Genomic DNA, 17747 nt, shown 5'->3' on the forward strand with positions numbered 1-17747 from the left:
CCAGAGGTCCTGAGTTCAATTCCCAGCAACCACATGGTGGCTCACAACCATCTGTAATGAGGTCTGGTGTCCTCTTCTGGCCTGCAGGCGTACACACAGACAGAATATTGTATACATAATACATAAAGTAATAAGACTGCATTCACCTTCCCCTTTTCCATCCCACTCTGCTAGTCTATTTCTGTGGCTTCCTAATTGTTTTCTTTGAATCTAGCCCAGTTTCTCTTTTTCCCTAATACCAGAGTTATCTTTTTAAAATTGGATGATTTTTTTTTTAAAGCATGGTTGTATTGCTTCAATACTTAAAAATCCTGTATAGGTTCTTCATTGCGTTCATGGTTAAATCCATGCTTGATGCACAGGAGCCTTCATTTTTCTAACTCCAGAGGTTTTCCATCAGGGGGTACTACTAAGTTGGCATTCAAACTATTCAGGAATGTTTTTAGGTGTCACAATATATAGTTCTGGGTATATCCTGGGCACCTGTCCTACACAGCATGAATTATAATGTCTAAGAAATCAGTGTGCTTCCAGATTATGCTTGTTTGTTTTCTTTCTTGCTTTCCTGCTGAGTACATATGTTGTGCCAGCCCCTTGCCACCTGCAAACCGAAGTCTTTGCCTTCAAGAGGATAGAGTCCTAAGAATCTGGACTTAGGAGCAGTGCTGGAACTGATCACCATAATAATATGTCTTTATGCTAGTTTTTACCCCCGCACACACATAGAAGTGTATAACCTCACACCTTTAATCCTAGCACCTGGGAGGCAGAGGCAAAGTGAGTTTGAGGCCAGCCTGGTTTATAGGGTTCCAGGATAGCCAAGATTACACAGAGAAACAAACCCTGTCTGGAAAAATAGGGGGGTGGGGGGGGGGAGAAAGAAAAGGTTTATAAACTTTTTATGCTGGTTAGTAAGTTTTTTTCCCTGACTTTTTGGCCTATAGTCATAACACGGCCTGTTTTCTCTGTTCCCTAGGTCTTAAACATTATTTTGTTTTCTTCTGCTAATATGTTGGGTTATTTGTGAGTGTGTGCATGTTCATGTGGGAAGAAATACCCATGGATATGCAGGCCAGACATCAACTTCAAGTGCTGTTTCTTAAATGTAGTCCAGGGCCTTTTATGGCCTAGAATTAGACAAATCGGCTAGGAGGACTGACCTGTTTCCAGGATCCTCCTGTTTTTCCCCTCTCCAGTGCTGGGATTAATAAGTGCACAAATCACCCACACCCAACTTTTGTTTCTATTTATATTTTATATACACACACACACACACACACCATATCAAACTCAGATCCTCTGGCAGAGCAACAAGTGCTCTTAACCCATAAACTTTCCAGTCCCGTGTATGTACGTGTGTTTAACATGGGTTCTGGAGATGGAACTCGGGTTCTTATGTTTGCAAGGCAAGCACGTTTATCAACTGAGCCATCTCCAGGCCCTATCGTTTCTTGGTTTTCTATTTCTTTGTGCCTTTCATACTACTGTATTTCATACTGATTTTTATGCTTACTTCTTAAAGTCCAATACCTTAGAAATTTCCTTTTTGAATATCTAATAGTAAATTGTTTCTTTCTCTTGAAAAATAGAAGTTTAAGCTTTATTTTTAGTTGACTTTTAATTTTGAGTGGTATAGAGACTTTTCTATACCTTAATGCACATTTGCCAGTTGTTCATATTTTGATATGTCTACATTATCATTTTTCTCTTCTTTTCTTTTTCTTTCTTTTTTTAAAGATTTATTTATTTTTTATGTATACAGTGTTCTGCCTGCATGTATGCCTGCACACCAGAAGAGGGCACCAGATCTCATTATGGATGGATTGTGAACCACCATGTGGTTGCAGGGAATTGAACTCAGGACCTCTGGAAGAACAGTCAATGCTCTTAACCTCTGAGCCACTTCTCCAGCACCCCCCGCCCTTTTTTTTTATACACGGTTTCTCTAGCTTTGGAGCCTGTCCTAGAAGTTGCTCTGTAGACCAGACTGGCCTCAAACTCAAAGAGATCTGCCTGCTTCTGCCTCCCGAGTGCTGGGATTAAGGGCTTGTGCCACCACCACCTCTCTGTCATTTTTCTCGTTCAACCAATACAGATTTATATATACAAAGCAGTATATGGTACATATATATGTATACTATATAACTGTTATATACCATGATAATATGTACTGTTATCTTGTCAGAATTATGTATTAATATATTTTTATGCCCAATGTACATAACTTTAAAATTATTTTATTTTTAATTATGCAGGCGTGTGTGTTGATAAGAGTAGGCTATGTGTGTTTTCGGTCTCTGCAGATGCCAGTCATATTGAATCCCCCTGGTGCTGGATTTACAGGCAAATGTAAGCCACTGAATGTGGGTGCTGGGAGCTGGACTCTGGTCCTTTGCAAGAGCAGTATGTTTTTAACTTTTGAGCCATCTCTCTAGACTTAGAACTACTAGAGTATGTAGTATACCCTATTCTTTTTTCCTTTTTTTTTTTTTTTTTTTTTGGTTTTTCGAGACAGGGTTTCTCTGTGGTTTTGGAGCCTGTCCTGGAACTAGCTCTTGTAGACCAGGCTGGTCTCGAACTCACAGAGATCCACTTGCCTCTGCCTCCCAAGTGCTAGGATTAAAGGCATGCGCCACCACCGCCTAGCAAGTATACCCTATTCTTGCTGAAGTGTGTAAATATACATGTATTCATCCATTTTTTCACTTCATTTCTAGATTGTTGACTATGAGACCTTTCACTTTCCTTTTTTAAATTAAAAAATAGAAAAGTAGAGCATGGGGTGGTGCTGAGCTTGTGCTCTACCACTGGGCCACACTTTCAGCTTCAAAGATAGCATGTGATTGGTATTTTATAATTGGTCCTCCTATCCTTTGTTTTCAAGGCAGCTAATTGGGCTTTACACCATGGCTCACAATCCTAATATGACCCATTTGAAGATTAAGCAGCCAGTTACTGCCCTTCCTCCTCTTTGGGTGAGATGTGACAGTTCAGATCCTGAAGGTACCTGTTGGCTAGGAGCTGAGCTCATGACAGCAAATGACATCATTACAGGAGTTGTCTTATATGTGGTCACTTGTAAAGGTGAGTGCTCAGTCTCGGTATGTTTAGTTGCGTAGTTGTTTCGTGGTATTCCTGAGCTTCCATGTAGGAGGGAAGTGTAACGTGGAGCATTGAATTTGTGCTTATCATCAGGGAGGAGGTCAGAACTCCTGAATGTCTCGACATGTTCTGATGCTTTGTTTAGGTTTAATTTAATTTGTACCTTTTTTTTTTACTGTACAAGATTAAAAACTAGAGTATAACTAGAATATAATCCTATTTTTGCCATTTTGGAAGGGGTGGATTGAGTCAAGGTTGGCCTTGAACTTAATATTTTCTGCTTTAACTTCTGTAATTCTATCTGAATACCACCACCCAGACTATTTTTGTTTTGTGTTTGATGTGTGTGTGTGTGTTTTTAATTTGAGTTCTTTGCAGGCTAGTCTTAAACTTGTGGACTCAGTTAGACTCCCGCTTTACCCTCCAATTGATTTTTTTTTTTTCTGAGACAGGGTTTCTCTGTAGCTTTGGTGCCTGTCCTGGAACTAGCTCTTGTAGACCAGGCTGGTCTCGAACTCACAGAGATCTGCCTGCCTCTGCCTCCTGAGTGCTGGGATTAAAGGTGTGCGCCACCACTGCCCGGCTCACCCTCCAGTTGAAATTACAAGTCCATGCCAGTGTGCCTGGCTACTTATTTTCCATCTATTTTTGTGAGTGTACACATTTGTTGTTTGTTTATTGCTTATATATTATATATTTTATATGTTATATATTTTATATTCTATAAATCTATATTATATTTTTATTGCTTATATATTGTTGTTTGTTTATTGCTTATAATATAGTCTGAGTTCAAATTCAGTATCCTTCTGCTCAGCCTCCAGAGTAGCTAAGATTCTAGATGTGAGTTTCCATATTGGACTTTAAATATATTCTTTTTTTAAAAAAATTATTTAACTTTATTTTATGTGTATGAAGGTATCAAATCCCCTGAAACTGGAACTACAGACAGTTGTGAGCTGCCACGTGGGTGCTGGGAATTGAAACCAGGTCCTCTGGAAGAACAGCCAGTGCTCTTAACCACTAAACCATCTCACCAGCCCCTGTTCTTTTCTTTTTTGAGACAAGGTCTTACTGTGTAGCCCTGGTGGGCCTGAACTTAGTACATAGACTAACGTGTTGGAACTAACAGGGATCCACCTGCCTCTGTTTCTTTTTTATAACTTATTTTTAATTAATGTGCTTTCATTTTTGTCCTGCATGTCTGTCTGTCTGTCTGAAGGTGTCAGATCCCCTGGAACTAGAGTTATAGGCAATTATAAGCTGCCATGTGGGTGCTGGGAATTGAACCTATGTCTTCTGGAAGAACAGCCACGAACAGCCACTGTTCTTAACTGCTTATTTGAGTCTGTCTCTTGAGTGCTAGGATTTAAGACATGTGTTACCATGCCCAGTTAATTCCATTTTTTTAATAAAAATATTTTCATATAATATATTCTTTTTTTTTTTTTTTGATTTTTCGAGACAGGGTTTCTCTGTAGCTTTGGTGCCTGTCCTGGAACTATCTCTTGTAGACCAGGCTGGTCTCGAACTCACAGAGATCCACCTGCCTCTGCCTCCCAAGTGCTGGGATTAAAGGTGTGCGCCACCACCGCAGCACATGTAATATATTCTTATAATAGTTTCACCTCCCCCAACTCCTCCCAGAACAGACCTTCCCCCTCCCCTGCCACTTACCCAACCAACTCCCCTTTCTTTCTCTATTTAACATTTTGTTTTGGGTTTGAGTGTTTGTTGTAAGGGGAGGAACAGCTTGTTTGTCCCGGCCGCCTGGCTAGCTTAGCACCAAAATAACCACACAGATTGTATTAATTAAATCACTGCTTGGCCCATTATCTGATGTGGGAGTGTCATATATCAATCTGTTGATTTCATTGGTTAAGCAATAAAGAAACTGCTTGGCCCTCATAGGTTAAAACATAGGTGGGAGGAGTAAAAAGAACAGAATGCTGGGAGGAAGAGGAAGTGAGCTCAGACTCGACAGCTCTGCTCTCTGGAGCAGAGACATCATGCTCCCAGCTCCCAGGCAGCCATGATTCAGCTCCGACCCAGGATGGACGTAGGCTAGAATCTTCCCGGTAAGACCGGTGCTACACAGATGATTAGAAATGGGCTAAATTAATATGTGAGAATTAGCCTAGAAGAGGCTAGATAGAAATGGGCCAAGCAGTGTTTAATTGAATACAGTTTGTGTGTTGTTATTTCGGAGCATAAGCTAGCCAGGCAGCCGGGGTGCTGGGGACACAGCCCCGCCGCTCCTATTACAACAATTATCTCTAGCCTCTTATTGGCTAACTCTCACATCTTGATTTAACCCATTTCTATTAATCTGTATTGTGCCATGTGGCAGTGGCTTACCAGGGAAAGATTCTAACCAGCGTTCCTCTTAGGTGGAGAATCTATGACTTCTCCCTCACTCTGCTTTCTTCCTCTCAGCATTTTAGTTCTGCCTTCTCTGCCTACCTAAGTTCTGCCCTATTAGGCCCAAAGCATTAACCAATGAAAGCAACACACAAACAGAAGGACCTACACCAGGTGTTTGTTTTGAAACAAGATCTCACTATAGGTAACAATGGTTATCTTGGAACTCCCTCTATAGACCAAGCTGTCCTCTTAGGTACTGGAATTAAAGGTCTGAGTTACCACTGCCCAATATAATTTTATAATTTAGAATTAAATCTTTCCTTTTTTTTTTCATTTCATGTTTTGTAGCTGACAAAAATTACTCTGAAGATCTGGAAAATCTAAAAAATTCACACAAGAAAAGACATCACTTGTCTGCTGTGAGTATTTGTCTTGTTATCTACCTACACAGAGCTCAATTGATCTGCCTTCCTAGCATAACAGCTTTCTTCTCATTATGACTAGATGTTTCTCTAGTGCCAGAGTATTTGTATTTATTTTTATATCAGCCAGGGCACAGTTATTCTTTGGTATCTTTGAGTTGGCTCTAGAATCATGCTGAAGCACTAAATCTGTGTGCTTCAGATTCAAGGTTGGCAGACTCCTTAGACAGAATACCCACATAATATATATGTACAATATTTGTTGCTTAAAAGAATTGTCTTATTAGCTGGGCGGTGCTGGCGCCCGCCTTTAATCCCAGCACTCGGGAGGCAGAGGCAGGCAAATCTCTGTGAGTTTGAGGCCAGCCTGGTCTACAAGAGCTAGTTCCAGGACAGGAACCAAAGCTACAGAGAAACCCTGTCTTGAAAAACCAAAAAAAAAAAAAAAGATGGGGAAAAGAAAAGAGCTAGTTCCAGGTCAGCTAGGGCTGTTACACAGAGAAACCCCTTCTTGAAAAACAAAAATAACAACAACAAAAGAATTGTCTTATATTTTCATTTGGGATGACAGTTTGATGTATAGTGCTTTGTTTTTCTCTTGGGACAGACATCAAGGTGGTTTTGATAATGGATTGGTCATATGAAGTTGTTGCTAATGATCTTCCTGTGACCTGTCTTCAGGTAACGGCCAGAGGATTTGCCCAATACGAACTCTTTAAGTCCACTGACTTGGATGATGTTGTCACCCCGTCACAAACTACAGTCACTTTGGATCTTTCCTGGAGTCCTGTGGATGAGATTCTTCAAACCCCTCCCCTGTCTTCCACTGCAACTCTGGTAGGAATGGACCTGTCTTCTCTTTAAGTTTCTCAGGCTCCTGAGTGGTCTACGTGTTTATTGCTAATGCTGTATGACATTGACTGGAGGTTAGGCTGTACACTTAGAAAACCTTGGCTGGCTCCCCGGGTCTCAGCAGAGAACTAATGAAGGTTTTGCCCAGTGAGCTGAGCTGTCAATTACTTATAACCCTGTTACTCTAGAATTTTACTTTCAAGAGATGATTAAGGCCTCTTGTGTGGGGACTCAAGGGAAGTTGACTTCTTCTGTTCCTGGACACAGTGGCACACGCCTTTAATCCTAGCTCTTGGAACACAGAGGCAGGAGAATCTGTGTTGAGTTTGAGGCCAATCTGTCTGGTCTACATAGTAAGTTCCAAGAGCTACATAGTGAGACGCTGTCTCAAAAAGAAAAGAACTTAAAATTGCTAATAAAACTCAAAAATTTATGTGTAAAATACTTGGTGTGTTATATAACTGAATTCTCAAAGTATTAAGAACAGAACGTGCTTAGCATTCAGTTAAAAAATGGCGAAAATGGATTTTCATGATGAGAAACTATATATGCTTTTAAAATTAAATTTATTTTTGATATTGGAGATTGACTCGAAGTCTTGTGTAGAACATAATAGGCAGACGTTCTCTCACTGATGTTTGTCCCAGAGAGCCAGCTTTTAGGATTTATTTCAATGATTTTTAATGACGAGTATGTACATGTGAGTGCAGACACCTACAGATGCCAGAGGTGTTGGATTCCCCTAGTTCTGGAGTCAAAGGGGACTGTGAGCATCACTACACTGGTGCTGGAAGTCTAACTTAGGACCTCTACATGAGCAGTACATGCTCCTAACTGCTCAACCATATCACTAGGACAGAAGCCTCATGTCTATACAAGCCTTTTTTTCCCCCTTTTTCCTTTGAAAAGAAAAAATGAGGCAGGCCAGGTGGTGCATGCCTTTAATCCCAGATCAAGCAGATTCTCTGGCAGTTCCAGGCCAGGCAAGGATACATAATGAGACCCGGGCTCGTTTTAAGTTTTCTAAGGTTGGCCTTAAACTTGTTCCTTAATCCAGACTGGGCCTTGAATTTGTGACTTCTTGATTTAGCATTCAGAGTATCTGGGATTATAGACCTGCAGCACCAGGTTTGGCTCTTTTGCAGGCTTTAAAAATCATGTTTTAAAATGGGTGGTGGGTGGTAGGGCCGCCTTTAATCCCAACACTCAGAGGTAGAGGCAGGTGGATTTCTGAGTTTTAGACCAGTTTGGTCTACAGAGCGAGTTCCAGGACAACCAAGGCTACATATAAAGAAACTCTGTCTTGCCAGGACCTGATGGTGGTGCATGCCTTTAATCCCAGCACTTGGGAGGCAGAGACAAGCATATCTCTGTGAGTTTGAGACCAGAGTAGTATACACAGCTAATTCTAGGACAGCCAAGGTGACTCACACACACACAAAAACCCTGTCTCAGAGGGAAAATGTATGTTTTAGTACTTGCCTACATCCAATCCCTAGACTGTGTAGTGTAGAGAAAGGTATTTTAAAAGAACAGGAAATGCTTACTAAACAAAAGTTAAAAAGAAGTATATACAATAACATGTACAACTGTGTTTTGTTAAAAAAAAATGTATGCCCAGAAGTATGCATAGTATTAACAGTGGTTCTCTTGGGGAGTAGGCTTATGGGTAATTCTATTTGTATTTTCTTCTTTTGTAGTAGGAATTTACTTACTTGTTTTTAAGGACTTAGGTTGTAAAGCTGTATCTTTTGGCTAGACTTGTGTGTTGGTTTACTTAGGGATCTAATAGAGTGATTTACTGGAACTTCGTTTTCAATGTGTCATAATGCTAAGTATCAAGTTTGGAACTATTTATTTATTCCACCTGTGCTCTTGGAAATACCCTGAGGAAAGTCATGTGAGGGAGGCAGTTTTTCCATCTTCATGGTACAGAGGAGGGCAGTGGCCTGGTTCAGGTTGGGTATCAGAATGACTCGATCTGTAAAATCTCTGGGTAAGATGTTTTGAGCATGGTATAAACCTGATTTAATTTACTGGTGCTTTATAAAACATATAATTGAAATGCAAGTTACAGTGACTCTTGCACATAGAAGATGGGGTTGTCAATGAAAACTGATGGTCTTTGATACTTTTTAGAATATCAGAGTACAATCAGGAGAGCCCAGAGGTTGTTTGAATCATCTCCACAGAGAACTGAAATTTCTCCTTGTGAGTATCCTTCTGGAATTTCTTTCATTGAATTACTCATTATCAGGTCTGGTGGTGGTGGTGCATACCTTTAATCCCAGCACTTGGGAGGCAGAGGCAGACAGATCTCTGTGAGTTGGAGGCCAGCCTGGTCTAAAGAGGGAGTTCCAGGATAGACTTAGACTTCAAAGCTACACAGAGACACCGGTCTCAAAAACCAAAAAAAACCAAAAAAAAAACCCATTATCATGAAAATGTTTCACAGTGAAACTTTGATTTTCTTTAAAATCCATTCTGAATGTTATATTTCATCATACTCTAGACAACTTGGGTAGTTACTCATGTGGCAGTTGTCCTCAAAATGAAAGGGGGCTCCACTTAGTAGCTTCCTACATTCTTCACCTTTCTACTTGGCTGGCAGAATTATACAAGTCATCACCACAATTAGGTTTTCGTTGTTGTTGCTATTTATATTTTTAGATTTATTTTTATTTTATGTGCATTGGTGTCTTGTCTGCATGTATCCCTGTGTGAGGGTGCTGTATCCCCTGGAACTGGAGTTACACCTAGTTGTGAACTGCCATGTCAGTGCTGGGACTTGAACCTGGGTCCTCTGGAAGAGCAGCCAGTGCTCTTACCATTAAGCCACCTTTCCAGCCCCCACAATTAGTTTTAAAACGTTTTCATCAGTCCTAAATGAAACCTTGTATCCATAGTATGGTTTAGTATTCACTCCACAACCTTGCCAGCCTTTGTCAGCTTCTAATCTACTTAATAAGGTTTTGTTAGTTTTAGTTGTCTAATAGCATCTCATCCTACAGATACACTGCGTCTTATTCATCCTTTCATCCCAATATTTTTGTACTTTTTGACTATTATGAATAATATTGCTGTGAACATTTATACAAATTCTTGTAGTAACATATGTTTTCTGCATCTCTGGTGAAATTTCTAGGTCATATGGCAACTATGTTTAAGCCATCCTTTCCCCTGACACACCACACACACACATAGAATCACAGATGTGTAGGGTGTGTGTCCACAGACTTTTCAAATTCAATCCTTGTATTTTATAAATGGATACAAATTTTTTTATTCTTATGCATATATGTCCTCTTTTCCTTGTACTCTCCCTTTTGTCCTTTTGACTCTCCCCTCTCTTTTTTTGCCTTTAAAAATTATATTTTATTTATTTGCTGTCCAGTCAATTAAAGCCCTTTCACCTCCATCAGACACACCCTCAAAATCATGCATTGTTTCTCAATAGAGACACTGTGGGCATTTCACGCTGACCCATTCTTTGTGATTTGGAAAATCCTACAAATAGCAATATGTTAAACATCCCTGACTTCCACCAAGTTATTTTGACACATAAAAAGTTATCTTTAAGGCCGGGCGGTGGTGGCGCACGCCTTTAATCCCAGCATTCAGGATGCAGAGGCAGGCAGATCTCTGTGAGTTCAAGGCCAGCCTGGTCTACAAGAGCTAGTTCCAGGACAGGAACCAAAAAGCTATGGAGAAACCCTGTCTCGAAAATCAAAAAAAAAAAAGTTATCTTTACAGCTGGGTGATGGTGGCACATGCCTTTAATCCCAGCATTCAGGAGGCAGAGGCAGGTGGATCTCTGTGAGTTCTAGGCCAGCCTGGTCTACAAGACCTAGTTCCAGGACAAGCTCCAAAGCAACACAGAGAAACCCTGTCTCGAAAAACAAACAACAACAACAAAATATCTTTGCCTTTTTCATAGACCCTCTGGAAGCAGGAAATGATCTCTTTTTCTGTTGAAAACATTTTTCTTTTCTAGGAATAAAGGAATTATTAACTACTTGATCCTGTCATTTTATGTTACAAAATGAATGAATGGTGGATATGATCTCTCATATGAAGCAAAAAAAAAAAAAACTTGTGAAGTTTCTTGATCTTTTGATGAATTTGCCCTCTTCCTTCTGTTTTCTACTGTTTTTCTCTCTGGCTGGAGTCGTCCCTCCTGATCTTCTCCCTCGTTCTTCCCTACTATAGACTCGGCTTAGATTTTGGTGTGTGCAAATTATATTGTGTTTGGATAAACTTGCTTTCAGTTTCACATTTGTGGTTTCATTGTTACTTCACCTGTAATATATCTTTATTTACTCAGGATCACATGTGCATAGCATTAGAGTTGAGACTACCAACCTACTGAATGTGTATCCTGTACTGTTTGTTAGTAACTGTGTGAGTTTCATCTAGTTACTGAAGTTTTCTTAGCCTCAATCAAATGAGGATAATAGTAGTATCTGCCTCAGAAAGTTTAGTCCAGATTTAAATAACATACAAAATCATTATCCTTAGTGAGTGGTCAGTAGTCAAGAACCATTACACATTACCATAGGGCTGGAGAGAGGGCTCATCAGTTAAGAGCACTTGTTGCTCTTCCAGAGGACCTGGGTTTGATTCCTAGTACCTACATGGTGCCTCATAACCACCTGTAACTCCATTTCCAGTTTATCCAATGCCCTCTTTTGAACTCTGAAAGCCCTGAGCATTTATGTGATGCAGAGATATACATGTAGGGAAGAAAACACTCAATACAAGCAATAAAATAAATAGATCTAAAAAACTTTGTTTAAAGAACTGCTACCTTATTGATACTATTAAATACATCCCTACTAATTAAGCTATGATTTCTGCTAACATGTTTTCTGGCTGTTAAATTATTCTACAGGTTTTGGCTGATGGTTTGAGGACTGGTGTAACTGAATGGCTTGAACCTCTGGAAACAAAATCAGCTGTTGAACTTGTACAAGAATTTCTGAATGGTGCTTGTTTTCATAATCTGTTCTTGTTTGTTCCTTGTTTTTAATTGGGTGCATATGCTTACTATATTTAAATATCAGTTGTTTGTGGCTTTATATAGCTTTGAGTTAGACTACATTAAAGCTGTGATCTGATCTAGTTGGAGGCACAGCTTTGGTTCTAAAGTATCAAAGATAAATGTTATTAAAATTATAAGATTTAAATGAGGAGCAGAAGGAGGGAGAACATGAGCAAAGAAGTCGGGACCACGAGGGGTGCACCCACCCACTGAGACAGTGGAGCTGATCTACTGGGAGCTCACCAAGGCCAGCTGGACTATTACCAAAAAAAGCATGGGATAAAACTGAACTCTCTGATCATGACGAACAATGAGGGCTGATGAGACGCCAAGGACAATGGCACGCAGTTTTGATCCTACGCAATCTGCTGGCTTGGTGGGAGCCTAGCCAGTTTGGATGTTCACCTTCCTAGATATGGACGGAGGGGGGAGGACCTAGGACTTACCACAGGGCAGGGAACCCTGACTGCTCTTTGGACTGGAGAGAGAGGGGGAGAGGAGTGGGAGGAAGGGGAGAGGGGTGGGAGGAGGGGGAGAAGAGTGGGAGGAGAGGGAGAAGAGTGGGAGGAGGGGGAGGGAATGGGGAGGCTGGGAGGAGGTGGAAATTTGTTTTTTTTTCTTTATTCTTCTTTTATCAATAAAAAAATGTTAAAAAAAAAATTATAAGATTTAGTTTGAACCAAGCCTGGCAGCACAGGCCTATAAGCCTAGCTTGAGAGACTGAGGCAGGAGACGTGTTAGCTAGAGCTGCAGAGTAAGTTCAATGCCAAGCTAGACAACTTAGTGAGACTTTGTCACAAAATAAATGCAAGAGTAAAAAGAGGGACTGGGATGTAGCTCAGTGGTAGAGCACTCGCCAACTGTTCTTGAGTCCCTAGATCTGATCAGGCTTCAGGACTGCAGAAAGAGAGACTGTTTGTATGGACATTCATGTAGCACAGGTGGGTTTGAGATTGTAGACGACTGGGGGACCCTCTGTCTTTCCCGTGCCTGTCGTGCTGCACTCCGGCTGTAGGAGGGCGCCCACAGTGGTAGTTAGCTACAGCCTCTGTACTCCTCTGCTCACATTTGCTACTTGAAAACAGGATTGGGGTGGGAATAATATGGGAAGCAGAAAAATAAAATCAAGTTAATGAGCCTGTTCTACTTTCTAGACTTAAATAAACTGGATGAATTCGATGATTCTACAAAAAAAGACACACAAAAAGAGGTAAGCAATGACTATCAGTTAGAATCTTAGCCTGTGGGCTGGAGAGATGACTCAGAGGTTCAGAACACTAGCTGCTCTTCCAAAGGACCCAAGTTCAATTCCCAGCACCCATACAACAGCTCTCACAACTGCCTGTAACTCCAGTTCTCAAGGATCTGACACCCTCACACAGACATTCATGCAGGTAAAGCACCAATACATATAAAATAAAAATAAAAGAATCATTAAAAAATGTTACAAAAAAAAGAAAAGAAAAGAAAGAAAGTAACCTAACCTGCTTTTGAACTTTGGTGTACTGCCACCTTTCATTTTGTAGCATCTCAGATCTCCTCTATCCTGTATTTGTTTTTGTTATTTGGCTACAGAGAGTAGAAACAGTTATGTTAAATACACTGTAGAGAGTATTGCTGTGGTATAGGAACACAACATAAATGTTGTTACTATGCCATAATGTGCCATTATGAAACTAAGATACTTTCCACCTGATTAAGGAAATAGAGACAAAGGCAACTCAATATTTTCATGTGGAAACAAAACAGAAAGCTTACTTTTAAGCGGTATAGTTTTGCTGTTTTTGTTTGGTGTTTGACTTTTGTTTTGAGAGTTCTGCCATGTAGCTCAGGCTAGGTTCAAACTCATTTTACTTCTGCTTCAGCCTCCTGAGTGCTGGATCTTACGGTATGCACTGCCACCATGTCTGGTTAGGCATTACAGATTTAAAACAACTTTAAGACTCTATTATTTTACTCTGTTCAAGTATGTCTCCTTATTAGTAAATGGAATTCTGTGGAAAATAACATTTGTATTGTTCTTTGTATGTGTTTGTGTCTTCACAGCTCTCAGAACAGTGTTTAAAGCTTAAACTCTTTCACTTTAAAAGTAAACAAACTGAGTGTTCTCTGAAGTTTGCTTCTTTTTCAGGCGGTGAACCATGATGCAGCTGCAGTTGACCGGTCTGTGCTTATCACAGTGCGGGAGGATCTCGATTTTGCTGAACAGCTTTGGTGCAAAATGAGCAGCAGTATGTGTCCTTCATAACTTAAGTGGGCTTTTGTTTGTTTGTTTAAGGTTCTTTTTTTTTTAATTTTGTATGTATTGGTGTTTTGCTTACAATATGTTTGTATACCACATGAGATCAACCTGCTTACACAGTTCAGAAGGCAGCTTCAGATCCTCTGGAACTAGTTATAGATGGTTGTGAACTACCATGTTGGTGCTGGGAACTGAATTCTAGTACTGTGGAGGCAGCGGCAGGTGAATCTCTGAATTCAAGGCCAGCCTGGATTGATTACATAGTGAGTTCCAGAACAGTGGATATTCACAGGGAAATCATCTCAGGAAAAACAATACCAACAACAAAAGTCTGTGTCACCACCCCAGCTTCTCGTGACTTTTAAAATATAAAACTTGCTGGGCAGTGGTGGCGCACGCCTTTAAACTGCACATAGAAAGCAGAAGCAGGCAGATGTCTGAGTTTGAGACCAGGCTGATCTACAGTTTGAGTTCCAGGACAGCCAGGACTAGGCAGAGAAACCTAGTGTTGAAACCCCCACACACAAAAAAATAAAGTAAAATGTAAAACATAACTGTATTTCCATGGATCAAAATATACCTGAATAAAATTGTTTTTTTTTTAATGTTCCTACAAATGTTATTTGCCAGTCTGAGCTATGTCTTTTTGGTTTTTTTCCCTCCCAATTTTAAATTCCCCCTTTCAAAAGTGCAGGGTTTTTTCTTGTTTCATGTGTGTGTCATTAAAATGACACTTTTGATGAGTAGAGATGTGGAAATGATTTCTGTGTAACTTGGTTTTCAAGGTGTGATTTCATATCAAGACTTGGTGACGTGTTTCACATTGATCCTGCAGAGTCTGCAGCGTGGTGATATACAGCCTTGGGTAGGTTGAATGGTATGACCAGAATGTTTTTCTGAGTGTCTTATACAAACCAAATCAAACCAAACAAAAAGAACATGTTTGATAAAACACTGGATCAAACAGTCGAAGTTGAATTCCAACTGTGCTACTTTCTAACTGTGTGAACTTGGGCTCCTTTATTTCTCTGTACGTCACTGCCCTCAACTGCAGTGTTAGGTCTGGAATCCATCTGCATCATAATGTTGTGTACGGTGAACTGATCTAATGCATACACAATGCCTAGTACCTGGTACATATAAGCTGCTGATGTTAACTGTTCTGGGAATTAATGCTTTCATAGGCGAATGATGAAACTTACAAACTAGGATGCTCTTTTTCAAAGCAGTTTTGATGATGACTTGAGATTCTTGAAATGTAATATGATCTTTGAACAAATAACACTTGTGTTAGAATCTACGCTGCATTCATGCACAAAAATATATACCAAGACTGGGTGTGGTAGCACATGCCTGGAATCCCAGCATTTGAGAAGCAGAGGCAGGATAATCACATGTGGAGGTCAGCCTGAGCTGTCATGAGACCTTGCCTTAAAAACCAAAAAGAAAAGGAAAAAAAAAGTAGGTTTTTGTCCATGAGAATACTTACATAATAATGTTTATAGAAGCCAAAAATTGAAAATAATGTACATTTCTCTTGTTGATGAGATGACTAAGTAGCAATAATATAACCATATAATGATGTGTTTAATAGCTTTTAATAGCTTTTTTAACTATTTATTTATTTATTTTATATATGAGTGTTCTATCTGCATGTACACCTTTAGTCCAGAAGAGGACATCAGACCCCATTAGAGATAGATATGAGCCACCATGTGGTTGCTGGGAATTGAACTCAGGACCTCTGGAAGAACAGTCAGTGCTCTTAACCACTGAGTCATCTTTCCACCCCTGTAACAGCTTTTAAAACAGGATTGACAACAAATAATACAGAATACACATAACTGTATAAAGTGTAAATTTTGAAAAAAAAAAAAACAAACAATCTGGGACCAGAGGACTAAATTGTGAGTATCAGCCACCTGTGGGAGAAGACTTACGAACCGCTGTCTGCGCTCTCTGCGCTTGGACTTTCTGCCACTGTCTGAATTTACCAAAGTGAGGTTTTGTTACTTTTACACTGAACAAAAAGCAAAGTAAAAGATTTAGCTTATTGGGAACCATTTTAAATACTGTGGCTACCAGTTCATCATGCTGAAAGTTAGTTTGTAGCTGTGTGAAGCCCTAAGTTTGATCCCCAGCAGCAGACACAATGATCAGCTTGGCGTGTTGTAAAAACGGATACATAGAACAAGCACGGGAGTTTGCGTGGGCGGGCGGCAGCAGTTGTAGGTGCTCACACGTCACCTGTTGAGAGTTTGCCTGGGCGAGTGGTTCTGAAGTCAACAGGCGGAGTCTTACTTGTAAAGCTTCAAAGAACCAACTCTATTTTCTCTTTGGTAAAATTAAGCTTACCGCTTTAGACCTTTCTTAGTTGCTTTGGATTTTCAACACACAAGTGAAGTAGGAATAGCTTTACTTTTTCTTCTTGGTTTTTGAAAAATTAGGATATCGCCAGGCGGTGGTGGCACACACTTTTAATCCCAGCACTCAGCAGGCAAAGACAGGTTGATCTCTGTGAGTTCAAGACCAGCCTGGCCTACAGAGTGAGTTCCAGGACAGACTCCAAAGCTCACAGAGAAACTCTGTCTCAAAAACACAAACAAACAAAATGAAACAAAAAACAAAACAAAAAAAAAACACAAAAAATATTAGGGTATCAAACTGACTGCCTCGCTGAGGATGGCTGATCTTGAACTTCTGTACATCCGCCTCTACCTTCTGAGTGCTGGGCTTACAGACGTGTGCTGCCACTCCTGTCCGTAAGGTCCAGCACGCAGGGCTTTGGGCATGCTAGGCAAGGGCTCGCAAGCCACATCTCCAGCCAGGAGTGGCATCTTGGTAGCTCAGGTTAATTTGGGGGCATTAATTGAAATAATTTATAGTGTTAGGAGACTGAAAATGTAAAATTATAATTTTGAACTCCTAATCTTTTGCTTATTACATTTGTTTATACTTAAACTTAAGATTTTTTTTTAATTTCTAGCTGCACAGTGGGAGTAACAGCTTACTAAGTAAGCTCATTCATCAATCTTACCATGGAGCCATGGACAGCGTCCCTCTCTCTGGAACTACCCCACTTCAAATGCTCTTGGAAATTGGATTGGACAAACTAAAGAAAGATTATATCAGCTTTTTTGTCAGTGAGTCCTTTTTCTAACTTAAAAACTTGAAAACCTGTCAGTTGCCACATATAAATACTCATAGATTTTTACCTTCCTACTCATTGTAAGTCTTTGGCTGTGAGACAAGTATTTTCTTTATCTAAGCCTTTTTCCCACTTGATAAATATAATAAGTTAAAGAGAACTGTAGTGTTCGTTTTTTTTGTTTAGATATTAGTTTTTTTTTAATGTCGTGTGGCCGGGCACCTGTGCCACGGTGTGCATGTGGAAGTGGGAAGACAACTTGCTGGAGTCAGTTCTTCCTTCCACCATGTGGATCCCAGGATCTAGCTCACGTTGGCAGGTTGGGTGACAGGTACCTTTACCTACTGAGCCATCTTGTTGTCCCTAGTTAAAAGATTTTTTTCACTACTTAACACTTGATACTTTATTTATTAGGGGCAAGCTATGATCAGTTTTAAAATATTAGTATGTATTTATAATATAATTAAGGAACTATTTAAGCTATGATCAGTTTTAAAATAGTAGTATGTATTTATAATATAATTAAGGAACTATTTAACTTGATTGCATCTTTAATGTATGAACTATGAAAATTTT

The 17747-nt window shown here is 39.9% G+C and overlaps 1 protein-coding gene across 1 annotated transcript in view; it reads left to right on the forward strand.

Annotated features, from left to right (window-relative positions):
- Zwilch (zwilch kinetochore protein) overlaps positions 1–17747 on the forward strand; it is a 43649-nt gene that overhangs the window by 8700 nt on the left and 17202 nt on the right. The window contains exons 5-13 of the mRNA XM_075965540.1: positions 2885–3084; positions 5815–5885; positions 6570–6725; positions 8880–8951; positions 11632–11725; positions 12936–12991; positions 13913–14012; positions 14809–14888; positions 17010–17166. Of these exons, the coding sequence (XP_075821655.1) occupies positions 2885–3084; positions 5815–5885; positions 6570–6725; positions 8880–8951; positions 11632–11725; positions 12936–12991; positions 13913–14012; positions 14809–14888; positions 17010–17166 (986 nt within the window). The remainder of the gene's footprint in view (positions 1–2884; positions 3085–5814; positions 5886–6569; positions 6726–8879; positions 8952–11631; positions 11726–12935; positions 12992–13912; positions 14013–14808; positions 14889–17009; positions 17167–17747) is intronic.

Source organism: Microtus pennsylvanicus, chromosome 3 (genome assembly GCF_037038515.1).
Source record: "Microtus pennsylvanicus isolate mMicPen1 chromosome 3, mMicPen1.hap1, whole genome shotgun sequence".
Lineage (NCBI taxonomy): Eukaryota > Metazoa > Chordata > Mammalia > Rodentia > Cricetidae > Microtus > Microtus pennsylvanicus.